The sequence below is a fragment of the Papaver somniferum genome, chromosome 1, assembly GCF_003573695.1.
Source record: "Papaver somniferum cultivar HN1 chromosome 1, ASM357369v1, whole genome shotgun sequence".
Taxonomy (NCBI): Eukaryota; Viridiplantae; Streptophyta; class Magnoliopsida; order Ranunculales; family Papaveraceae; genus Papaver; species Papaver somniferum.
This window is the reverse complement of record NC_039358.1, coordinates 236,787,138-236,813,768: the sequence shown is the minus strand read 5'-3', so window position 1 is coordinate 236,813,768 and position 26,631 is coordinate 236,787,138. Positions and strand designations below refer to the sequence as shown.

At 39.3% G+C, this 26,631-nt stretch overlaps 3 protein-coding genes across 3 annotated transcripts; all 3 read left to right on the top strand.

The window, feature by feature from the left end:
• The first annotated feature begins 2,820 nt into the window (after positions 1-2,820).
• LOC113338959 (uncharacterized protein PFB0145c-like) lies at positions 2,821-6,077 on the top strand. The gene is made up of 4 exons (XM_026584356.1): positions 2,821-2,875; positions 3,056-4,966; positions 5,173-5,385; positions 5,528-6,077. The coding sequence occupies exons 1-4, from the start codon at positions 2,846-2,848 to the stop codon at positions 5,741-5,743; spliced, it is 2,370 nt and encodes a 789-aa protein (XP_026440141.1). The 5' UTR covers positions 2,821-2,845; the 3' UTR covers positions 5,744-6,077.
• Positions 6,078-10,299: 4,222 nt separating this feature from the next.
• Positions 10,300-12,656, top strand: LOC113273282 (putative disease resistance protein RGA3). Its single transcript, XM_026523029.1, has 2 exons — positions 10,300-10,881; positions 11,052-12,656. The coding sequence occupies exons 1-2, from the start codon at positions 10,300-10,302 to the stop codon at positions 12,654-12,656; spliced, it is 2,187 nt and encodes a 728-aa protein (XP_026378814.1).
• Positions 12,657-13,343: 687 nt separating this feature from the next.
• On the top strand, positions 13,344-16,274 carry LOC113273274 (lectin-like). The gene is made up of 6 exons (XM_026523022.1): positions 13,344-13,417; positions 13,530-13,697; positions 13,835-13,911; positions 15,384-15,493; positions 15,600-15,721; positions 15,882-16,274. Exons 1-6 carry the CDS (start codon positions 13,344-13,346, stop codon positions 16,261-16,263), a joined length of 933 nt encoding a protein of 310 aa, XP_026378807.1. The 3' UTR covers positions 16,264-16,274.
• Positions 16,275-26,631: the final 10,357 nt, after the last annotated feature.

Here is a 26,631-nt window from a genome sequence, read left to right as displayed (position 1 = left end):
AGAGACTTCTTGCCATCATCCAGGACCTCAGACAAAACTTTGAAAGCAATATCTATTCCTTCCACGGTTTCTTTCGAAAAAGGAAGAGGCTCAGGTAGAGAACTGGCAATGATAGAAGGTTGGGAAACATTATCAATAGGAGGAGAAGAAGTTTCATTCACAGAAGGATTAATAAGGGGGGTTTCAATCATTGAAAGGTCAGTTGAAGAAATGAAATCTGAGGTAACCTTTTCGCGAATTGGAGATAATGGTTTAACTTGCGAAGATGTCGCAGGAGATTTTGAAGAGATAAGTAAGTGGAATGGAACAGAGGTTTCAACGTTTTTGAGGTGGCGAGATTTCTTGAGAGGTTTGTTGGCATCCTTATCACCCTGCGAATTACAATCCAGATAAGAAACAGAGGCAAAAATATTGTTATTAGAAAAGAATAATGTTTCTTACTACCTTCTGATTTGCATACTTTCTTTTGTTTACAACAATCTTATGCTGTGATCTGGGAATATTAGGGTTCTGAACCGTAAATTTGGTGTTAGAGGCGTTTTTGCTGAAATAACAACAGTATGGGAATCACATAAACAACATCATCAAATAAGGCAGTAAGCAAGATCAATTTCAGCAAAACCCATAAGAAAGAAAAAAGAAACCTAACCTCGATGAATCCATGGAAAACACTAGCAGGAAGATTAATTCGTAAAAATCAAAAAGGAAGAAAGTTACGAACAGTGAAGATCTACAGAGGGAATAATATGGAGATGAAGAAGAAATTAAGAAGATTAAAAGAAGAAGAAAGAAGAAAAAGTTGCAATGGAAGAATTTATGGAAGAACAATAGAGTTGCGGAGACGAGAGAGTAAAAAGAGAACTAAAAGTAAAAAGAAAATGGAAAGAACAGTAAGAATAATATATAAAGAAGATTTTTTTACTAGAAGAAATAAACACCATTAATACGAAAAGACGTGAGCGGTTGAAAAGAAGCGGTTACAGAAGACATGTCAAGAAATAGATGGAAGAAAGGATAGTGTGATAAATGCAGAATATGATGAGATGGACAACTACGGCATTTCTAACATCGTTCTCTACTTCGCAGAGAAGATATGAGAAGAGGCAAGATGTAGGATCAGAATCTCGCAGCAATAATGCCTCAGCGAAATTATTAACAACACAACACAAAAGTGTCGCAGAACAATTTCAGAAATGACATAATAAACGACGTCAGCTAAATCATGAGAAAAATGTGATGGTCCTGCGAAAATTAAAGAGTTTGCGAGATTAACATTTGTAAGGTTGCGAGAATGTCGCAAGCCATATCCGAATATAAAGGACAGATTAGCTGTCATCCACTATGTAATTCCCTATAAATAGCCGTTTAGTTGTAAAGGAAAAGAGAGAGATCTAATCTGAGTGAGAAACATGTAAATAGGAGAGAGAAAATCTAGACCAGTGGTTATTCTTGATTCCTTTATCTTTTCTTGTAAGATTGTTCAAAGATTCATCAATAAAATTAAGATTGTGAATCCAAAAATGAGTTGAATGTTAATGAAATCTTGTGAGGGGTGTAGTGTAGGATTTCCTGCAACTACATAAAGAAAGCGAAGGTATAAACTTTTTATACCATCCTGATCAATGTAGTCAATCTCGACCGAGGTCTGGCAGAAAATTCCGGTTTCGGCTTTCAAAATAGCGGAATGTTTAATTTCGCCGAGATGGAATTTGGTCAGAATCGTACGTAATTTTTGGTTGAATTTCGGGTGACTCGGCCGGAATTGGCGGGAAACTTGGTTGAAGTTTTTGAAATTTGTAAGGATCTAGAGTTTTCTAATATTTTGAATGAAAACTTGTTTCTATTTTAATAAATTGGTGGTATTTACGCACAATTATGTGTGGAAACGTTTCAATAATGCTTGATCTACATACTATATGTACAAACTTCGAAACGAGTTTTCAGTAGTTACTCTGAAATTTCACCGACATCCTCACCGAGAATCTCCCCGAGATAAAGTTGTCCTAGTGTCTTGGTGCCGACCGAGATGAACCGGAATCCGGAATTAGCTACAATGATCCTGATATTATATGATCAATCACAATGGTCCCTCGAGTTTGAGAAATTTCCTATTTTGGACACAAGACATTCATAAACTATAATATCAGTCTTTGGCTTAAAATTCCTACAGGTCTACCAAATCACACATAGATGTACCAATTCACAGGGGCAAAACTACAGCCAGACTAAGCCTGGCTTACGCCACCCCTAAAAACCCAAAAAGTCATTTCTTTCACAACCTATTTTAGTTCAGCTCATAAAAATAAGACAAGTAATAGGTTTAAGCCACCCCTAAAAGCCCAAAGCCAATGCCAATTTAGTAAATCTTTGATTAAAATAAATTTCCTATATATGGGTTTGAGATACCATGTGTAGTTTGATATACCTATAGTAATGTCCGAATGGGATTGAATCCACAACTTTTTCCAAAGAAAATGCATAAAAAACTACCTTATTGGTTGCGAAGTTCCTATATATATAACAGCCTTAGAGGCAGGGAAAAAATACCGATTAGTCCAAAATCCAACCCAAAATATGGTACGTGGGAGGGAGATCCCAAGAAGATCCGGGCCAGGAAGTCCAGGGCCCTATGGCCCCTATACCTACTGAGTCGTTAACTGGTAGAAGGGAGCCTAACCGAGTCACTCTCTTGCCTAGTCAGATCTAGCGGCTGAGATTAATTTAGAGAAATCGGAAAAAAACGACCACCAAGATTGCCTCTGGCCTCTTCAAATTACTCTCTGAAATTTCAACAAAATTAATAAAACCCCAAGTAGATCAATTCAGCGAACTCCGGAATCTAACCATGACTTCGCTCAAACGCCCCAGGAACGAGGTAATTTTTTATCTACTGATTGCATTTAGTTTTATTGTTAATTTCCATTTTGTTATAAACTAAATTAGATTAGATAATCAAACCAAAATTAAAAACCCTAAAACAGATTAATTAGGGATAATCATGATTATGAGAAAATAACCTATGTATGAATCATTTTGTTGTTTTTAATATGATCAGTCAGAAAGTGAGACTAATCTTCAAAGAAAAATGATGGAAGGGTATAGTAAAGTTGTTTGCAATGAAAAGATTGCAAAAGCAACACCAAGAGCGGATGATACAATGAAGGCGGGGGAGAAAGCAAAGCCAATACGCATATTGGATGATGCAGTGATGCCTAATTTGGAAGCAAAAGTATCATCGGATGATGCAGCGAAGCCTGGAGGAAAAGAAAAGCCGATACGCATATTGGATGATATAAGGCCTGAGGTGGAAGCGAAACCAGTAGGGGATGATAAGACCAAGGCCGAGGTATTTGCAGCGAAAATACGCCATTTTTGGAAGGAAACAGTGGAAGGATTAAGAGAAGAACTGAAACTCGAGTTACTTGAAAATGTTTCTTCCAAAGAGAAACCAAAAGGATGCATTGACGAAGGATTTGCTTTACGGGTGAGTAAGTTACTGTATGATTCATTTGTGAGTAATTATCAGGATTTTGCACGCGTGGAGGCGTTAACTGTAAGAATGGTAAACAAGCAGCTCGAGTTTAATAAGATTGAACGGGATATAGAGGTTCTTAAGAAATCAAGAACGTCATTCTTGGATTTTACGAGACAGGAGAGACTAGCATATGATGAGCTGAAGAAACAGATGGAAGTACTCAACAAAGAGAAGATTGAACGAGGAAACGAAAATGCACAACTTGCCAAAGAGAAGTCTGTACTCATCACGGAAAATACTATACTTGAATGCCATATTGAATCTGTTAAGAAAATCAAGTCAGGGTGCGAAACTGATATTGCATCACTCAAGGAAGAGAAAAGTGGACTAAGAAGTTACAATGAGATACTCGAAAAACTAAAGTTGTGTCTTGGAAGTGATATTGAAGATCTTAATAAAGAGAAGTCTATGGTAGGAAATGATTTATGTTTGCTTAAGAATGAGAAGAGTAGACTGGAAGGTGATATTGAAGCACTCAACAATGAGAAGATTGAAATGGGAATTGATCCTGAATTACTCAAACAGGAGAAACATAAACTGAAAAGTGAAATTGAAACTCTTAATAACGAAAAGTCCGCTGCACAAAGTGATGTTTGTTTGCTCAACAATGAGAATGCCAAGTTGAAAACTGACGCCGTGTTACTCAATAAGGAGAAGGGGAAACTGCGAAGCGATCTTGAATTTCTCAGCGGAGAGAAAACTAAGCTAGGAGATCACATTGAGTTACTCAAGGCACAGAAGGACGGATTGCAAACTGAATTTGGGTTTCTTAGAGACGTGAAAAATAAGCTGCATGGTGATATTACAGTTATGAACAATCAGAGGACTGTTCTTGGAAATGAAATTGAGATTCTTAACAACGAAAAGTCTGTTGCGCAAACTGATATTTGTAAGCTAAACAATGAGAAGGCTAAACTGGGAACTGATTCTGCCTTACTCAAAAAGGAGAAGACGGAATTGAGAAGTGATCTTGGATTTCTCAATGAAGAGATAACTAAACTAGGAGATTATATCGAGTTACTCAAGGAAGAGAAGCACGGGTTGGAAACTGAATTTGGATTTCTTAGAGACATGAAGAATAAGCTGCATTCTGATATTACACATATGAACAATGAGAGGACTGTTCTTGGAAATGATGTTGAGCTACTCAAAAAACGAAAGACTAGAACGGGGTATGATCTCAAATTTTTGAGCAAAAAGAAGGCTAAACTGGACAGTGATTTTGAACTCTTCAGCGGAGAGAAGGTTAAATTGCAAAATAATGTTGAATTTCTCAATAAACAGAAAGATAAACTGCAATCTAACATTAAAATTCTCAGTGAAGAGAAGAAGGAAGATCTTGAATACTGTCGAGCTATGACACAGGCACTGATTGACAAGGAACGCCAAAGCAATGATCAGCTGCAGGAAGCTCGAAAAGAACTAATCAATGTGAGATTTCTTTATTAACTTCTCTTTCAGCATTGTAGTCACTTGGCAAAACATTACATAGATTTACTTGCATTGTGAGGAAGTTAGTCCGGTTACCCAGAATGGGTAAGGCAGCCGGTCCTAGTTATATAGAAGTTTCAACCACATTTCATAGTGTTGAATGTATCATCACTGTTTCCTAGCTCACTAATGTTCCTCGTGTGTAGGAGTTGATCCAAGAAACAGGTAACCGTGCTATCATCCGCGTTAAGAGAATGGGGGAACTTGATCCTAAGCCTTTCCAGAAGGTATGCCAGAAGTATGGTGGAGAAGAAGCAGCTCTGAAAGCTAGTGAGCTTTGCAGCTTATGGGAAGGCCACCTTAGAGACTCAGATTGGTTTCCTTTTGTAAATGTTGAGGTTGGGAATGATAGATATAAGGTACTTTCTCTCGTGCTTCCGCTGGTTATTCCATTTTTATCGTCTTTAGTTGTATTATCAAGAGTTGAATTTGGGGAGGAAAATTAAAAACTTGCTCGTTCTTATATTAGCATCCTTAAATCACAAATATTGAACTGTGTAGGCGATAATTAACGAGAAGGATGAAAAGCTGAATGATCTGAGGATCACCATGGGCGATGAGGTATTCAAGGCTGTGACAACAGCGTTAACAGAGATGAATGAGTATAATTCCAGTGGGAGATATGCAGTCCCAGAACTTTGGAACTTTAAAGAGGGACGAAGGGCAACATTGAAGGAAGGAATTCAAAGATTATGCAAACATAAGCGAAAGAAGTGAGCTAAAAAAATGAAAAGACGATTGCATTATACAAAGTTTAGTACTTTGTTTCCTAGAGATGCTACACTGATAGTTTAAATCAATCTCGTGTTTTTTATGCGTTTGAATATGTATATATACTGTGATTGCACATTTCAGTTATAGTGTGACCATACTTCTGTCGAACGCAAACATTGTGCTGGAAAAAAGTTAAAGAGCCATATTGAATTTATGGTTATTGGTTTACTATTTAACCGGATGAAGGTGAGGTAGAGCAGGAACATTAGGATCTTCGAGAATCTCCATTGTCTTCGAGAACTGAGTACTTTTTATGATTTCTCCACAACCGGAAAAATCCTGCATACAGGTACTCTTTTTTCATTGTATGATTACTGAAAACTTCCAATTGTTGATAATCTAAACATAATGCGGAATGAATGATTCAATTTTGCAAGGACTGAGATTGAATGTTAACAGAGGCACATTGCATTGTTTCTGCGTTTTTCAATCAAGTTCATTCAGAAACAGATAGAGATGATCATATCATTATTTGTAATCGTTTTACATAGTATACTGGACTAGTTAATTGATAAGACTAAGACATTTATTCCGAACATCTTCTGCCCATGGTTGTAGGTGAGCTAGAGCTGGAACATTAGGATCTTCATAGACCTCTATTGTCTTTTCCCAACAATCCTTACCAGTTTGAAGAATTTCATGGCAACATGTAACATCATTTAGGATTGGAAAAGTTTTTGTCGCGAGAAGTTGTTTCAAAGTTTCTATACTCGATTTAGAAATCCTACACTGCTCGGGCCATATAGGTGCTTGTGTAGAGGAGTTACCGGTCATCATTGGTGATTATGAAGGAGAGCTTGTAAGATTGACACACTTGTCCCATGCATTTTCTGCCCATGGATGAAGGTTAGCAAGAGCAGGAACGTTTGGATCTTCAAGAATCTCCATTATCTTTTCCCAGCAATACTTTGTATTTTGTACAATTTTACGGCAACATGCAACATCCTTCTTGTTTGGCAAGGCCTTGGACACGATAAGATTAATCACAAACTCTACACATGGTCCTTTAATGTCACATTGTTCTGGCAATTGATTTACCTTGTGCGCTTCTGAAGGAGAATTGAAAGAGCTATCAATTTCTCTCGCACTACTTACACCAGTAAACACCGAAACAACAACTGAAAGGGCTAGCAGAACCGCTGCAGCTTTGACAGACATTCTTGTTTTCTAACTTTGGAGTCTCTCAATTGGTTGATGCTAAAATGGATTTAGCATTAAAATGGATTTTTTATATAGAAACTCGCGTATTAGTCTACAGTTCTTTCAAGTTAATTTCATTTAATTGCTTAAATTGCTTCTGATCTTGTGCATGTGTGATGTTTCTGATGTTGTGCATGTGATGCTTTATTCCCTGAACTTAATTATTGACCTCTAACGTTCTTTTAATAGGTGCATGTGTGATGTTTGTTGTTTCTGATTCGTGAGACCATCATATTTGCTCTTAAGAATTGAACACTTAGGATCGGACTGCTTTGACTCACTGAGTTCGAGGTCTCATCCTGACCCATTCGTCTGTAGTTCATGGGTATTATAGTAAACCTACATGTCCATTCAATAAAGCCCTAGAATCTTTGTTTAGTCTTTAGAGACAGAGACTAGTGAGGCAGTGAGAGACTGAGAGGCGGTGTTGAAAAAAACCCTTAGGAGAAATCTAAAGATCTTAAACCCTCCCAGAACACAAATCGAAGAATGGTAGGGGTCTATGAGTCAGATCTTAGTTTTGTATGTAAAGCCTTACACAAACCCTGTAAATCACAGAGAAGAGGCATAATCATCATTAACAGTCATAATGACTTGTCCTCTCAAGAGTTGTGTCTTTTTTTCTCCCAGGCTTAACTCAACAAAGTTACAGTTTCATCACTTAACAGATGGTAGATACCTAGGTCTTTCGCCAGTTTGAGTCGGAAATCTTTGTTGGTTGAGTAGCAGCCTGATGAATGATTAAGCTGCTGAAGATGCAAATGTTAGCATTTTCCATGTTATCAAGATGACAAGAATAATGAAGAAAGGTAACTTGAACTGAACAGAACAGAACAGAACAGGTGGTCTATAAACGACTTCAAGTTTTGCTGCATCATTCAACGGATTGATTGTCAAGATGACTTCTCCTCTCAAAGTATTTTTTTTTTATCCATTTCTAATACAATATTAGAGTGAGTTTTTTAGTTGTTTTAACAACTGATTTGATTATGTTTTACAGCAATTGATTGATGGTAGATGCCGATTGCCTAACACAATAGTGTAATAGTGTATTATTGATTTTCATAACATTCCCATTATTTGGTGCAGTTTTGAGGTTTTTTTTTTTTTTTTCCTTTTGGTTGTATATGTTTTCTTAGTATGAAATTTTGATATGCAAGAGTGATTGAATGAAAACCCCATGTAGATGCTTTTAGAGTGGAACCATTATTTGGTCATTTCAAAGTGCCAGGATTTGCGTCATTTCCATGATTTATCTATTTAGTTCATGAAAGAAAAAATGGGTTGATTAGGAGGCTATGTCCGGGAAGAGTAATATTCTAGGGGAGAATGGTTTTGAGAACCCGTGAATTATAAGAATTTCATTTGTGGAATTGTAATAAACGCAATGGTTACCCAGTTGGTAATGTTATGCAATTCATCAGCCATCAATACTGGGAAATGAATATAGTGATAAAATGGGACAAATGTTTTGACATCTTAAAAGCTGTGAATTCCAGTGACATGGGCAGTGTGAAACATGTTATTTGAAATGGTGCGTCTTGGTGCAGTGAAATTATATTTGAGATTTGCAGTAGTATGATTTTACTCCCCCAAGGGCTCTCCATTTCTCGTACTAAAACCATGCTCCTGAGTAAAACAAGGTGGAAATTTCAAAATTTATTCTTTTTCCCAATATAATGATTTTATTTGTATTTGCCCTCTGGTGATCCCAAATCCAATTGATTGTCATCTGGCAGTTGAAATTTAATCTAGGTTTTTTAAGTGCTGAAATGTTTTCCTGCCTCCAAAGCTGAATGTAAACCATGCAGTATCTATTTAAGTGTTGAATGTTTTCCTGCATCTAGTCGACAATTATTTTTTTTTTCTATCAGTCCATCCCAGTTGACAAATTCTAATATGTTTATCCTCAGTTCAATTTTTCAGACTGCGTTTATATGGCCAGAATATCATTTGTAAATATAATGCGAACATCATCGACATATCTCAGGTGTACTACGATAGTCTCTGGTATAGAGATGCGGAAGCTAGTGAGAGAAGGCGATATAGGGATAGACACGTAGAAATTTCAAGGAGGTTTTGAGGGCAGGAAGACTGAAAGCAAAACCTTGATTAACAAAAGTGCAATTTGATCAGTGCGCAACGAAAGAAACAGCTTGTTAAGTAATATTTTAGTTGATTGCATTGCATGCATGTAACGGAGGATGTTTTAACAGAAAATGATTTTCACCTAATGATCAAAGTTATTTTAGTTGTCGTAATCTTTTAACAGAATCTTTTTTATATTACATGATGAATTTTACAGTGCATGAGTGATCTGCAAATAAAGTGATTAACTCACATATCACGTCAAAAACTGACAGCAGAGGAAGTGGAAACCCATGTAAAATGAGAGAACTGGCAACAAATATTCTTGCTGCATGAAAGTTAGGTATGAAGTATGGTTTTCCAGATTACTCTAGAATGGTCAAGAAGGTTCTTCAAAGATCAGTTGCAGAAAATTATTTAATCAATTTCATCCAACACCTTAGAGCATAAGCTCTTTTAGCTACACTCTTCTATACACAACAAGAACCGATACCTTTTTTCAGTCATAGAAAGAACAAGTGAAACCACAAATGGATCTAGGTGTGGGTACAGTTTTTGTATCCCCAATTATCGAGTCATTAATCGCCCAAGTGTTAACTTATTGTTCCGACGAGATTGCTCTTGTTTGGGGTTTAAAGGGTGATTTGGAAAAGCTTTCTGAGACACTAGAAGTAGTTTATGCTTTATTGCACGACGCTGAGAAGCGGCAAGTAGAAAATAATTGGCTAGTGAAACTTTGGTTGGAAAAACTCAAGGACGTGGCTCTTGATGCGGAGGACATTTTGGACGAACTTCAATATGAAGATCTTCGGCGCAAAATTAAAAATGAAAGAAGCATTTTATGGTTATTGCCATCAAAACCATTTGGATTTGGTTATAAGATAGCTCATAAAATTAAAGATGTTAATGAAAAGTTCGATGAAATCACCAAAAATATGAAGAGATTCAACTTTGTTAGTCATTCAGGTGGTTATCCTTGTCCTAATGCTGTCATGAATGAAAATATACCAGAAACATCTTCGCATATTAATGATTCAGCTGCTGTTGTGGGAAGGAAAGATGATTTATCAAAAATATTAGATTTATTAATTGATAATCCAGATTGCAACCAAGAAAGTTATACTGTTGTTCGCATTACTGGTATGTGAGGGATTGGCAAAACCACACTTGCTCAAATGGTATATGCTAGTGCCGATCACTTTCAAATTAAAATGTGGGTTTCTGTGTCCCGAAAATCAAACAACAGGGAGATATTTGGGGACCTCTTGGAACCCAATGTAAACCGCCAATCAAGCTTGAATGTCATTAAAGATTGCCTTAAAGAGAAACTTATGGTGGGGAAATGCCTGATAGTACTCGATGATGTGTGGATTAATCATGGCATCGACGTAGATGAGTTACTGAAAGATCTCTTATCTATGAGTTTCCAAGGAAGTAAAATTCTTATGACTATGAGGAGTGCTGAAGATATTCCTCCGATGAAGGATCATCGATACATCATCTACCAATTACAAGGTTTACCTGAAGATGATTGTTGGTCTATAATTAAGGACATCGCATTTGGACATGGAGGTGCGAAGGAGACTCCAAATCTAATCAACACGGGGAAGCAAATTGCAATAAAATGTGGAGGTCTTACTCTGGCTGCAAAGACTCTCGGGGGTTTGCTCTACTCTAGAAATGATCAAGAAGAATGGTTATCTATCATGAATACCCAAAGTTGGGAACTCCCAACAGGCGAAAGTAAGATCGTCTCTCTATTGAAGTTAAGTTATGATCATTTGTCACCATATGTGAAATGCTTTTCATATTGTTCGATTTTCCAAAGGGTCATGATCAGAAAAAGAAGGAACTTATTAGAATGTGGATGGCAGAAGGATTCCTTAATAGTTCCCATAATGCATCGGCGGAAACTGTAGGTGACGAATATTTCAATATTTTGTTACGTAACTCTTTTTTCCAGGATGAACGTAGAAACAAAGGGGGGGATATCAAGTCATGCAGAATGCACGATCTTGTGCACGATCTTGCAATATCAGTTGCTGGGAATGTGTCTCTGATGCTGAAAGTAAGTAGTAAAGATGATGATCCAGAAGTTATTATGCCAATTAATAAATTTCGTCACTTGGGGTTACAAGTGATTGATAAAGATGTCTCAGCTATTCCCTCAGATATTTATAAAGCCTCCAAATTACACACTTTTGTTTCTTTTCATGAAGTCCATGGTAACTGGGTCTGGGTTAAGCAAATTCTCAACTTGAGTTTACTAAGGGTTTTAATTCTAAGCAGCACAGGCATCGAAGAGTTGCCACGATCCGTTTGCAACTTAAAGCATCTTAGGTATCTCGATCTCTCATCTAACCCTATTACGTCTTTCCCTAGTTCTTTCAGTAAACTCTACAATTTACAGCTTTTGAAGCTCAAAGAGTGTCATAGATTAGAAAGGTTTCCCACAAACATGAGAAACCTGATCAGTTTGGAATACTTCATGTTCAATGATAGAGCTAATAAGTTGACTCAAATGCCTAGAGGGATAAGCAGATTTAGTAAACTCAAAAAATTATCAAAATTTATTGTGGGAACAGGCGAAGGTTATGGTATTGAAGAATTGAAAGATCTAAATCTCCTTGGAGGTAAACTGATTATTGATAAACTGGGAAGAGTAACAGCTGCCAGGCAAGCAAATTTAATTGGGAAGAAAAATATTGCACGCTTAGAACTGCATTGGGATTCACGAACTTGTGATGATTTTGATAGAAACAACAATGTTAATGGGGTGTTGGATGACCTCCAACCTCACCCAAATCTAAAAAGGTTAACAATATCGCATCTTTGTGGTTCAAAGCTCCCAGCATGGATGAGTACTCCCATGCATCTTCAAAATTTGGTATATATCGCCCTAGTTGGTTGTGATAATTGTGAACGCCTTCCTGCACTTGGACGACTACAATCTCTTAGATATCTTTCTATGGAATGTATGGATGCTATCAATAAAATTGGTACTGAATTCTATCAAAGTAATGGAGATGCATCATTCCCTTCTTTGGTAGAGCTTTATTTAGTTCATTTTGAAAATTTAGAAGAATGGTTGGCAGACCAGCGGTCGACATCAACATCTAGTTTCTCTTGCCTTGAAACGTTCGAGATCTCTGGTTGCTCAAAGTTATCAACCACACCAACAACATTTCCATCTCTCAAAAACTTAGTTTTTGAAATTCAACTCCTAGATGATCACAGCTTGAAGTCTATACCTTTAAAACTGCTGAGTGGGGCCAACAGCGTTCTTCAGGCTTTACTTGTCAGTGATTGTGATGCGTTTGTAGGCTTTCTTCCGGACGATGAGCAGCAGCAACGTTATCAACCTGATCAACTTTCTAACGACTTCCTTTACAAGATTGAAATTTTGAGATGCCATTCTTTAAAGGTATTGCCTGCAGACTTCAGGGGATTGAATTCCCTTACCTATTTAGCTATTGAATGGTGTGGAAGTCTTCAATCATTGCCAGATAGTATACAATACCTCCCGGCACTTCAGACGCTGATAATTGGTGGGTTTTCAGAAGATTAAGAATCTTTTCCATTTCCAGAAGCCACAGCATCAGATGGTGAGCTATACTTGGCTAGTCTCCGTGATTTAACGATACGCGGGTGGCCTACTTTAAGGGCTTTATTGCCAGACCAACTTCAACTCCTTACTTCATTACAATATCTCAGTATAAAAGATTTTCCATGTCTGTTGAGTTTGCCTGAGTGGTTTGGCGAACTATCTTCCCTTCAGACCTTGGACATAGAAAATTGCAGCAGGCTGGAGTATCTTTATTAGGAAATAATATATGAGAGTCTATATTTAGGAGATATGCACATTAAGTTGTGAGAGTTATATTAGGAAAGTGTCTATGTTTAGAGTTTGATCTTAGTTAGGAAAGTACCTTGAGTGGTCGTCAAGTTTGTGAACAATATAAATAGGCTGTTGAGCCATGAAAGTTGATACACCAGAATTATTATCAATGTAGACGTTTAATGCTTCCGCGTTTATGCTCTCCTCTCTCTTGCTCGATCCTTAACATGGTATCAGAGCGAGGGAGAGAGGAGAGGAAGAAAGTTAGATAATCTTAGAGAATTCATGATGTTTAGGTTTTCTTTAGTGAAGAAATTCATGTTCTTTAAAAAAAAAAAAAAAAAAAAAAAAAAAGTGATGCTGATGTCGGCGCTCTAGGTTTCGTGGGTTCTTTGGCTGCGGACATGAGAACGCAAGATGAAGATGGGATTAAAAAGAGAATTTTTTCATGAGAAGAAGATACAGAAGTTACGTGTGTTGCTGGGTTTAAGGTATTAGTTGATTTTACCACCTAAGTAGTGTACGTGTGAAACTTGGTTTCTTCTGAAACCATACTAGAGAAACTCACGGTGTTGGTTTCTTCTGAAACCATTGGGTAAGAAGGTGCTGGATCGAAGCTAGAGCAGGTGGTCTTCATGGAAAAAACGATGAGTTTGTGGTTGCTGTGGTAACACAGGCGTTGTTGGTGATTGATGGAGTTACTGTCAGGGTCCAGGGAAGTTGTTGGTGTGGTTTGAACCCAAAGAAGTTGTTGCTGAGTGCTGTTGATCCGTAATGGAGTGCTAGAGCTTTAGGGTTTCACAACCCTAAGATCAGGTAAGAACCGGCCAAAAAAAAAAAAAAAAAAAAAAAAAAAAAAGAAAAGGAAAGTGTTATTGGAGGATTGTTACAGATGTGAACCGTTACAGGAGAACTGTTACAGGGGAACAGAAGTGTGACAAAAGAATGTCACAGTTAAGTGTTACTGATGAATTGCTACAGAAGCGTAACAGAAGAAAATTGTAAAATTGTGGCAGTTTTGTGGCAGAGGTATTGCAGAAAGCTGTTAAACATGTTGGAAAAAGTGAAGTGTGGTTGAAGAGTTTGTGAGAGAAACTTGGAAAACTTACAAAGTGTGACATATTTTGTGTTAGTTATTGCTTGTGGCAGAAGCGTAACAAGAGAAAGATTGTGAGAGAATCTTTAAGAACAAAGAAGTGTGAAGGTTTCGCAACAATAGCGTGACTGGAACAAGAGAAGAAGAAACAACATTCATGTTGTGGAGAAAAAAAAATATCGGTATTAAACCGAAATAAACAACATTCATGTTGTGGAGAAAAAAAATTACCAAGAGGTGATGAAAAAAAGAACAACAATAGTAGGTTAAAATCCTATGAGTTGTCGAGAGAGTACAAAAAGTATTCTATCGAAGAAACCAAGAAACCAAGAGTACAAGAAGTATTCTACCAAAGAAATACGAAGATGGGACCGTAATGTCCTAAAACTATGAAGGGGACCGAAATCGTCCTAAAACTACGAAGAGGACCGAAACGTCCTTAAACTACGAAGAGGACCGAAACGTCCTTAAACTACGAAGAGGACCGAAATGTCCTTAAACTACGAAGATGGGACCGTAATGTCCTTAAACTACGAAGGGGACCGTAATGTCCTTAAACTACGAAGGGGACCGAAATGTCCTTAAACTACGAAGGGGATCGAAACGTCCTTAAACTACGAAGATGGGACCGTAATGTCCTTAAACTACGAAGGGGACCGAAATGTCCTTAAACTACGAAGAGGATCGAAACGTCCTTAAACTATGATCTGAAGATTTTTTTTTCGCAAAAGCGTTGGAAGAAAAAAAAAAGAAAAGAAAGAAAACCGAAGTTAAATTTCTTTGGTCCAAGATGGGCATTCGTGATCTACATGCTCCATCTTGAGGGAGGGTATTAGGAAATAATATATGAGAGTCTATATTTAGGAGATATGCACATTAAGTTGTGAGAGTTATATTAGGAAAGTGTCTATGTTTAGAGTTTGATCTTAGTTAGGAAAGTACCTTGAGTGGTCGTCAAGTTTGTGAACAATATAAATAGGCTGTTGAGCCATGAAAGTTGATACACCAGAATTATTATCAATGTAGTCTTTTACGCTTCCGCGTTTATGCTCTCCTCTCTCTTGCTCGATCCTTAACAATCTTCCTTCTGAAGAACAAATGCTACGCCTAACCTCCCTACAAATCATAAACATCAGGTATTCTCCACTGTTGCTCGAAAGATGTAGTTTTCCCAATGAAGAATGGTATAAGATTGCACATCTCAAACAAGGTTTTTCTCGTCTCTTTTTAATTTCTTTTATTCTTTTGAAATCAATATGGAGATATATATTTTAATTAATACTACTTACTTTCGTCATGAAACCAATAGTTTTAGAGTATGAATACTTGGCTAATTATTTCCATCTTTTTAATTAATTCAGTTAGCAAATCATCTCGGTCACAGCTTGACACAATTACGAGAAATGCAGACATGAACAAAGAGCTAGAAACTCGTAGGAGGTCTGGAATTTTCTCAAATCAAAACAAAGAGGCAAGTCCAAACTAAACCCTGCATGCTTCCCCGTAATCAAGTGTTCTTCATTTCGGTTCTGAGATTTAGTAGTATCTACCAACCCTAATAATCTATCTATATTCAGAAATGCTGGATTGATAGTTCTGGCCGCAACTGCTTCATGCTGTTCCCAAGGAGTTTGAATATCACTTGGGGGAACGACACTAATTACTGGACATGGCTTTCAACTATAGAGCCATCAGCAAGGTACGTAAGAGAAAATTGACGTACTAAGCACGAAAATCATCACTAGCACTACTCGTTCATTACAATTCAAAGGTGTTATTGTAATGTGGCTAGATTAAATTTCAATTAGAAACTAATTTTTTTATAGAATAATCATTTCCATGTGTTGAAATTCACGCAGTGATGCTGTGGAGATTGAAGTGTCTGAACTTGTTAGGGTGTGCTGGTTGAATGTGCATGGGAAACTAGACACGTCAAAACTAAGTCCTGGAGTAAATTATGAGATTGTATTTGTCGTGATGTTTCAAAAGACGAGTTACGGATGGGACGTACCTGTGAATCTTTGGCTAGAACTCTCAGATGGACAAAGACTAGTCCAGAATGTGAACTTGGAAAGCATGCCTAAATCACAATGGGTCGAGATTTACGTTGGAGAATTCGAAACACCACAACATCCTGGTGATCAACAAAAAGAAATCAATTTTAGGCTGTTTGAAGAGGAAGTTTTGGACTGGAAAAAAGGACTTGTCGTCGAAGGAGCCATTGTTCGACCTAAGAAATAAATATAAGGCTGTTTTAGTTCCTGTTAGTACACTGTTTTACATTAGCATCGTTATTCAATACGAAACTGAAGACTCTAAAATGTGTACTTCATTCAATTTTAAGTTATTGAATCCATAATTTTCCTGCATCCAAAGCTGAATGCAAACCATACAGTATCTAATCTGTTTATCTTCTTTTCAATTTTTCAGTTATGACTACGGTACAAAGCTGTATGCAAGCTCCCTCATATGTGTTTCCACTCTAGATAATAGTTACAAACTCCAGACGGGAAGGCAAGGGAGCTGGCATGCAATTGCAGGCAACAAATTATGTATTAGATGTAATACATGTGAGTGCAGTTATGAACATTGTTTCAGCAGCAGTTGGTGGCATATCTGGCTCGAACAGAAACAAGCAACTTTTCAAGAAAAGAAGCGTCATTTCCTTCCAATTAAGCCCAACATGAAGTTTCTTTCCTACCTTTGAGTTCATCAACTGGTTATTCTTGCTTTTTCCTACTCAGATGTGTTTACATGGTCATCTGTATCTCTTCTGATTTATTAACCATTTTGCCGTTTAGTTTTTGCCGTTGTAGTTTGCAGACTTCTGTCAGCTCAATTATCTTATGTAATTGGTGGTTGTTGATGCCACTATCTATGTCATATTTTCACAGATTCAGTGTTTAAAGGGCTTCATGGCTGTTTTACAAACTGAAGGCACTTGCTAGTTAATCTCTCGAATGTTTGTGTTCCTGCCTTTCTTATTCCATGTAAAGAACAAATAATTTAAATTCCTCTGGGATTTCTGCAGTCTTAGATTTCAGATCCCAACGACAGGCTAACTGCCTATGCCAAATACCTGGGGTGATTCGGCTTTTCGGTGAGTTGGACTTGTAATGTTAGTCACTCTTGAAACAGTTAAGCAAAGCAAGCAAATGGGATTCCAACAGCAGTAAGTAACCTTTTGTGTCTAGTCTCGTTTGTTAGTTAGGAAATATTCTTTGGACAATATGTCAGAAGGTTGCGTGTTCGATTCACGTCAGGTTCATTTTTTATTTTATTTTTCTTTTTAGACCCTACTTTAATATAATCTTTCAATCTTGAAACAAAAGTACATGATCTCTATTATATAGAGGTCAAGGATAAGTACTCCAACAGAACACTTACAAGATAAGTGTATGTTTATGTTCTCATAATTTTTCATTGATATATAGAGTATGCGGCAGCTTTCAGAAGCAAATTCACCAGCTCAAGGATAAGCCTAGTCTGTGTTTGGGTCAGAGAAAAAGCGAACTCACCATCTCAAACAAGGAGGTTGAGACCAGGTGGGAGAACATGGTACATGACCATCTCTATAGTAAACCAGTTGATTGTTTCGGGTAGTGGTAGAGAACATATAAAACCAAAGTTTCAATACTTATCTCGAGCAACTTTTTTTTTTTTTTTTTTTTGCAGTCATCCTGTAGTTGCATCTTTTCTGATGACTACACCCAAGTAAGATTTAAGACTAAAAACTACTAAAACATACAAGATTCAAGATGTAAAGAGCATGAAAAGTAAAGATTAACACAAGCATATAACGTGGTTCGGCCATGAAGTCCTCGTCCACGGGAAAGAAGATGTTTTCTTTATTGATTATAAGGTCTTACCCTTGAAAGAGCTACAAATCTCACTTAGATTCCTTACTCTCTCTGTCTAGATCTCTCTTAGGAATTCTCTGTAGAAAGATCATCTAATAATACATAAGTTGCCCATCTCCTTCTACATGGACTGGTATTTATAGGCAAATTAGGCTCGTGGAGGCCTGGTCGTCCGAGCTGGTGGATCTATCATACATCGCCTTCATTGCTTCAAACTGGTTCTATACTATCCCTCGTGATGGCCTGCTTGTTTCTCCCTCTGAGTTGTCTCGCTCTCCTCCAGATCGTGTAACCCTTCTTTGGGGAACCTCGTGCTCTATCACTTCTGGGCTATAGTATAGGTCGTCCGAGTCTCCCGTCACGATGTTGATCTGCTCGCATCTTTTCCCTTATCCTTCACTAAATGTGGTTCTCCTTTTTAGACTTGACCGTCTGAGCAGATTAGACAACTCCTTACACGCATATAACATTGTAGCAGGTGTCTCGATTCAGACGAACTCGCCTTTTCAGAGTATGATTCGATGCTCCTATCTCATCATCTTATTGTGGATCCACCCCTTAGGATGTTAACACGTGGCCATCGGGTATTTTACCCTCACATTTTGCTTCTTTTCTTTGCGACATGCCGAGGGAATGATGCGAAGAAAACTTTGTAATCGTCCCGTCCTTTTCTCCACTTCCGTGATATCCTCCACGTCTGCGCTTTTAGTGCGCTTTTACCCGTTGGACTTAAGGCGCCGGTTGGTTATCCCTTGGTTTCTTATAAAATCTTTTGGGAGGAGAGAATGTCGCCTTTATTATCTATTTTTAGAGTTCGGAGCTTTTTCATTCTTTCTCTCCTTTGTCTCTTATTGTTCCTTCTTAACTTCTTGTCTCCTATAAAGAAGTTCATAATGTCTGGGAGAAACTTTCAATCTCGCACCTCAAGACGGTATTGTCCCCTGGCTTTATTTCTCCTTTTGTTTTCTTTTGGTAGTTTTACATCGTTACCCTGAACTGCGTGTCTGCTATGTTTATATGAATCAATGATTCTTGTCATTGACTTGTATTTGTTGGGATCTGTGATCATCATGATTGCTTTGATGATTTCCTCAATTGTTCTTCGTCTCGGGGAGTTTTTAAGAACCATCATTACTCATTTTCGTCCATCCTTCTTGATTTCTGGCTTCTTTTCTTACATCCGTTCCGACTCCTTCCTTTTGTTTGTTTTTCAGCAATACTGGGAAGGCTCCGATGAGGACTCCAAGTTCCGACCGATCCTCCGGAATTTCTGATGATGCTTTCCTAGAGTTGGTGAGGGTTAGACATCGCCTTAAAAGGTTTCAAATTTCCTTTGCTACTCCTGAGGGTCAGTTTGGTGTTCTTTCATCGGATCTTTTCTTGAAAAATCCTTGTGGTCCCGACGAGATCATAGTTGCAGTTGGCCAACTCGATGCTAGCCTTTGTATTCCCCTGTATTGTCCGCTAGATCCTTTTCAGTACGAGTGCAAGCTTGAGCCTTAGCGAGCCATATATCATCCCAATGGTAATTTTTATCAGATCGCCCGAGAGTGCGCTCGCCGAAGCCATGGTAAAGTTACCGAGAACGAGTTGAATCAATTCGTTCCTTCTCAGAGGGAATTGTACAACTATGATACTTTTATAGAGAACTATTGGTGTCAACAGTCCGATACCTTTGACGGCTTTGGTGTTGTAATTTCTTGGTCTCGGAAAGCTATCCGAGCCCCCCCCCCCCCCATGACCGATTTAGATCCTCCTGTTTCTACTCAGCGTTCGCTTCGTAAGACTCACGATCCCAAGTGGCTTGTTGCTCCTATTCGGATTGTGGGACCTTATATCTTTGGTTGGGATAAATCTGGCAATGTTCTCCCTGGCCTTCCTGAGATGCATTCCCATCTTCGCCCCTACAGGCCTTGGGAGCTTAAATGGGTCATTTCTCGTAGGCGCTCTTCTCAGTCTGCTCGAGCTGTTGAAGGTGCTAAGGTAGAAAACGTTGTTTTTATTTTAACGTATATATATATACCTTGCCCCTGTTTGATGCCCTTAGCAACTGATGATTTTGTGTTTTTTGCAGAGGAGAAGGATCGCCGATGGCTCTGGGCCATCTAATGCTCCAGCAAATGTGGCAGAGCCTATCATGGAGGTGGATGTGAAGGCATTATTTGGTGAGAATGAGGTGCTGGACCTTACTGATGGGTTCTTTAATGATCTTGACCAAGCTTTGTTGGATGATCCTGGGAATGTTGATAGTGGTGCATTTGGATCAGAGATGAGTCTTCCCCCGGCGAGTGATTTCGTTGACAAGGGTGTTCTTCTCGATACGAGTGTTCGGATTGGTAATGGGGTCCTTCCAGTGGCTCCGAGTGTGAGTACTCCCGGTGTGCCAAGTAATTTTGCTAATGGCTTTCCTTCTGCTTTGGAGAGTCCGTTTGGTTCGTTTTCCACCGTGTTTGGACGGTCCGAGGCGATGAAGATGCTGTGTTCGTATCAGTATGCTCGTCTGAGCGAGGACGAGCAGGCACGTATCTTGACTTCTTTACCTAAGTCTGCTCAGCGACAGCTTCTGCACGCGATATGTATTGAATGTCTTTTCTGCATTGGTCTTTAGTTTCTTAGTGCCCCAGTTCTGACTGGTGTTGTTGTCTGATATACTAGAGAAACAATTTGAGGACTGGTATGTTTTCCGAGACTCGCGTTTCTAGGCATCGAGCCAATGATTTGGATCTGGAGGTGCAGAATCTTCGTTCTACTGTGACAATGGCCAAGCAAGAGGCTTTATCTGCTCGTCAGGACAAGAAACAATTTGAAGGTATTTATTTATTCCTTCGTCTAAGTTTTTGTGTCATGATGGTAGGTTTTATACTTATGAACTAGCCCCTCTATTGGTAGCCATGGTCAAACGGTTGGAGGAGCAGATAGATAATGCTAGTCGTAGGCATGCTAGAGAACGTAGCAGTCTTAAACTCGATGAAAGTGCGCGTCAGTGCAAGATTGACTCCTTGGAGCAAGATTATGCGAAACTTCAGGAGGATGTAAATGTACATCGGGACCGCATTGTAGAGCTTCGTGGGCAGCTAGATAAGGCTAAGAAGGTGGATGTGGAGCATTCGGATGACATCAATCTCCTCCGCATTCAGAAAGATGAACTTATTGAATGGCAGCCCAATCATTTGCCTCTATTGGCACAGGCCAAGGATGATAGGGAAGCATTGAGGCAACTCAAGATGAAGTTTATCGCACTTGAGAATGAGCATGATAATCATATGTTATTATGCCCTTCCGGTGACGCGGCTATAACTCCTGTTAAAGCAAGGATTAATGCTCTAGACACGGAAAAGATTCAATTAGAACAAAATTTAGTCGTCGTTTTATTTGAGAATGAAGGTTGCCCAAATGGAAATATTGATTTCTTTTTCACGTCTATTTTGTGTATATGCTTGTCAGACCAATCGTCTCCGTTTGTTTTGCTTGCAGCGGCTCGTAAGCGGAGTGCAGAGTTGGAGAAGCAATTGGAGGCAGAGAAAGCTGCGAGGCGCAGTCTTGATGAGGAACTGAATGAGTTGGTGAATCAACACGAAGAGGAGCTAGAAGCTTAGCGTGCCGATAAGAATTACAAGTTGGGCAATCTTCACGTGGAGTATAAGGCTTTGGTGACAAAGTCCTGTAAAGCCATCGTGCTTCGCGAGCGTCAATCGGTCGATGCGGCTACTGCTTCCAATATTATGATCCCTCCCCCAGTTGTCGATCCCGAGCCTGAGCCTGAGCAAGAACAAGAAGCTCCCGATACCGAGGACCAGATGGACACTGATCAGGGCGCTCCTGGTGATGGACAGGATTGTGCTTGCCTACTTTCTTTAAAGGCTTTAGATTTTCTCCTTTTGGCCTCTGGACATTGCCCGAGGGTATAGTAGTAAATATTATTTCATGGGTTCTCGTGCTCATTGCGAGACAAAAATATAACTTTGGAAATTCCTCAAGTGTGGGAGGCATTATTTTGATATTTTCCATCTTCTCTTTCTGCTACATTATGATCTTGGATTGTTTTTTTTTTTATTATTTTGTTCGAAAGGTTTTGGTTTATATTCTTGGTCCAACCATGGGTGACATAGCCAGGGAGTGATTAATTCCATAATTAGATATGTCATCTCTTACAACATTGGGCTTCAGATATAGCAGACCTTCCTTTATGCTCCGTGCTTTTGGGAGCGTTTTAATAGTGTCTGGTTTAGGTTACACTTGCCCTGTAATTGAGTGATCAGATGTTTGATTCACCGAACGTGTGTTTGACAGAGGTTGTTGGAGGGAGATATATCGGTCAAGTGATTCTTGCCTTGGCCAAAGGTAAGTACCTTGATGCTGGATATCTCCTATTATGTTAGGACATCATCTGATGTTATGATCGTGATGGCATTACCTTAGGGATTATAGCCGTGCAAGGTAGCTTAGGTTTTTTACTTGCATCATTCGTTGTAGAAAGGGAAGTGTGGCTAGCACCATGCCATAGTCTTTATGGGCTTTCGTTGTAATGCAAAAGATGATGGGATGCACATATGAAGTGAGAAAACAAAGCGAAAAGACGAAATAAAATAAATAAATAAAAAATAAAAAGCAAAAAATAATAAAAAATGAAAAGTAGAATCGGCTAAAGATACACAAAAGGAGTAATTTTATTATCTTTAAAAGAGGGTTTGGTAAAACCCAAAGTACATTTGAGTAAGGTCTGATGACCTGTTATGAAGTAGGGATTAGGCTCTATTCTCATATGGTGACCTTCTGGCCTTCATGGGCTCTGTATTGCTCTGGGTTCTTAGCGCGTTATGGTTGTGTTATTTCTTCCCTATTAAGTTTGGGCAGCTTGCGTGCTTCATCGGGGGCCTCAGCGATGGTTACTTTGGCTTCTTCTTGGGTGGGGGTTGGTTCTTCCAACTCGTGGTGGCATGGTGGGGTCTCATGCATGGTTTTGCTGTTACGGTCAGAGCGCGCCTGGTGGACATGCTTGTTGTGTCCGCGGGTATACCTCCAGTGGTGGTTGTTAATCTTTGAGGGACCAGATCTTGGTTCTCGTTAGGATTAGTTGGCTTAAGGAGTGCCATCTCCGAGGTGAGTTTCCTTCCTCGCATTGAGGTTTCATTTGTTCGGACTATTGTCCCAAATGTTGTGATTGCTTCTGTAGCTGTGGTGAGAACGATTGGGGTTTTTTCAGCCGTCGATCCATGGATGGTCGGACTGGCCCACCGTGTGTAGTGTATCTGATCATGCCTACGGGCTCTTTGTGCATCTGTGTTTATCCGAGTCATGCGGGTGATTTCTTCGTTGGTGACTCTTTGAATGTGGTTTCTTCGGGCTGTCCTTTCAATCCATTTTGTGAAGTGGTCTCGCATAATGATCCGCTGTCCCGTTCCAGTCCAAGGGGGCTCGACGATGTTGAATCCCCTCTTGGATAAAGGCAAGGGGCTCAGTATGAATCTTGGGAATTCTGAGGGGGTACGCCTTTGTTCGTCGACCTCGTGTTGACCTAGGTTCAACACTGTTGTTTGTCCTAGGCTTTTTTCTAGATAAAGCCAAAGATGTTCTTGCATTCTAGCCTTGCTAGTTGGGGAGATGTAGCCCGAGTATCTATCCATTAGGGATAGTAATTTATTCATGGATGCAATATATATGAGTTGGCCGGGTACTCGTGGGTTGTTTCATGAAAAAGTCCTCACAAGTTCCTTGGTGTTAATGCTGATTTGTCCGTCTTTATTTGTCTTTGAAATCCTAGTTGTGCCAAATGTTGTTGGGCACATTAGTGTCACCTTCTGCTTAGGGCTAGTTCTCGGGTGGCTTTGGTGTTTTCCAATATTTTCTTCAACGGTGCCCTTTTTTGTGTTTTCAGGGACGGTTCCGACCTCTGATTGCAGGCGAGGTTCGCATACTCCCTCATCGGGGAGGTTCTGTGATTGCTATAACGACCCTGTGGGCGACCCCGAAGTTACTGTGCCACATGAGGCTGGGACGTTACTCGAGGGTTTTTGCTCAGTAGCTATTTCTATATAGTCGTGGACTTCAGCTAGATTATTGGCATTTCTGGCCCTCCGTGACTGCGCCTTTGAGGAGTTTACCTCGTTTTCACCATTCTGTGCGTCCATATTGTAGCAGTATTTTGCTTCTTCAGAGTCTCCAATAATTTCTGCGACTCCATCTGGCATGGGGAATCTCAGCCTTTAATGGTAGGTCGAGGATACTCCTTTGATCCCATGGACCTAAGATCGCCCGACGATATCTGTGTAGGGTGATAGTACATCCACTACACAGAAAGTAGTTAAGGTGAGGACTTTTCCTACCCGAATTTCTAATGTTACCTCGCCCCTTGGGCGAGTCGATGAGCCATTAAAGCCAAATATGTTTTAGGTAGATGGTATTACACAATCATCCCTAAGACCCATCTGGTTGAACATTTCATAAAATAGTATCTCGACAGAACTACCTCCGTTAATTAGGATTTTTGGCATTGCCCAAGGCAATGTCTTTGGTCTCTCTCCTTCGCCTTCATGTTCGGGAAGTACAATGGCCATCGTGACCACTAGTGGGTCGTTGTGGCTTCGTCCTCCCTCAAGTGCCTCCGAGGCCGAGAAGCTGATAGATAATCTCATCCACTCCTCGATCGGGGGTTCTTTAGCTATGCTGAACACTTCATCCCCTTTGAAGTTTCGCTTGTGTAGTCTTCCTGTGATATTTCCTCCATATGTGGGGGCTACGAATGCCGAGTGCGATATTGTATTGCACCCTAGATATTGCGCCTCACGAGGGATCTCCACCCGATGTATGGGTGCTCCGGCTGCGAGTGGGGACACTGGCTGCGCGATGTACTCTTGAAGCTTTCCTTCTTCAATCATATCTTGCACCATCTTCTTCAAGTCTCTACACGAGTCTGTCGTGTGGCTATGGAATTGATGGAACTCGCAGAAGTCAGTTCTATTTTTAACCCGCTCCGGCTGCTGACCTTTGTTCCATGGATAAGTGATTTTATGCTTTTCGTCAATCTGTTTGAGGATCTCGGATATGGGAGTGTTGAGCTTCGTGTAGACTGGGTCTATGAACTTTCCCTTCTTTTGTTGGGCTTGGTCTCTCCCTTTCCATCCCCCAGTCCGATGTTTATCAAACTGAGTTGATCTGTTGTTATATCTCCTTGCTCCTTGGGCTGGCATTTGAGGGTTCTGTGGTTCCATGATAAGCACGAAAGTGCTACATTTTATACCCATATTTATATTAGCTATGACTCAATATTTTGACTAATGACACTATTTTAGTGCTTTTGCAGAAAGTACAAATGAATTCGATCATCCAGCGAATAAACATCAAAATGTGAGACTTAATGGTGAAGCGAGTCGATGTCAGCACACTAATGCCACCTAAGATTGGTCAAGAGTGACTTTATTATTATTAGCATAAGAATGGAAGAATATCACCTCCATGACCACGTGCAAATGAAGAAAAAGGAAAGATTATTATATCTTGTCCTTACATAAGTTCTCTTGCTATATTTATATAAAGAATCTGAAGGAATATTTGAAGCCAACTGACGTCATTTTGCAAATACAGTTAAGGTGGGACCCAGCACATGCAAGAAAATCTCATGCTTTCTAAATGAAATTCATATACTATGGAAAGTGAAGATTCGGTGATACTTTACAATGTCTCGTCATATTATGACACGCGGCACAACATCATTGGGTGAATTTATATTTTCATGACATGTGGCAGACTTCTATTGGAAGGTGATGTGGCGACGAAGAAGAAAAACGTGAATTCATTTGTGAGCTATATTTATGTGTTGTTTCAAATATACTAGGGAGGCGCGGCTACGGCCGTTTATAGAGAAGAGGGTTTTTTTGTTTTGATTTCCTTTTCTCCATGATTTTCTAGATTGTTTGTTAGGGTTTAGGTAGAAACCAATTAATTGTGAAAACTCTACATTGATATATGCTTAATAATGATTTGATTGATTAATAGTTTTTCTACAAAAAGCTTGGTGTTTAATCGTTTATGTGATTTTCTTGATTATTTATGCTTTTGAATTGATATTTCGTGCTTCGGTTAAATCCCTAGACGTGGTATGCAAGGATTGATAGGTAATGCTTTAGAATCACTACCCATGAAGCGTAGAAAACTATAGCGGAGAAACAGTATTTGAAAATAAAAGCATGGAATATAATTTTAAAGATTAGTAGAGTTTGCATAGTTATTTGGTGGAAACCGAAAATCCTAATAACCCGCTCTCATTCCGTTTATTGTTAACAATTATTTATTATTTCATTTTGTCCATAATTCCTGAAAAATCGTTAAACATCACCTTATTGATTTGTTGATTCTTGGTATTAGTTAGTAGAAGTATTTCACACTCCTCGTGGGAACGACCTGTACTTGCCATTGTCTACTAGTTAGACGTTGTGCACTTGCAGTATTTATTGTAGGTTTCTGAGCCTACCAAGTTTTTGGGCCGCTTCCGGGGATCGCCCCGCAGTACATCCCCCAGTCCGATGTTTATCAAACTGAGTTGATCCGTTTTTAGATCGCCCCGCTCCTTGGGCTGGCATCTGAGGGATTTGTAGTTCCACCACATTGGCCCCTCTACCAAGTTTTTGTGCCCTTTCTATCCCCCATGTCTGATGTTTATCAAACTGAGTTGATCAGTTGTTAGATCGCCCCGCTCCTTGGGCTGGCATCTGAGGGTTCTGTGGTTCCACCACATTGGCCCCTCTACTAGTTC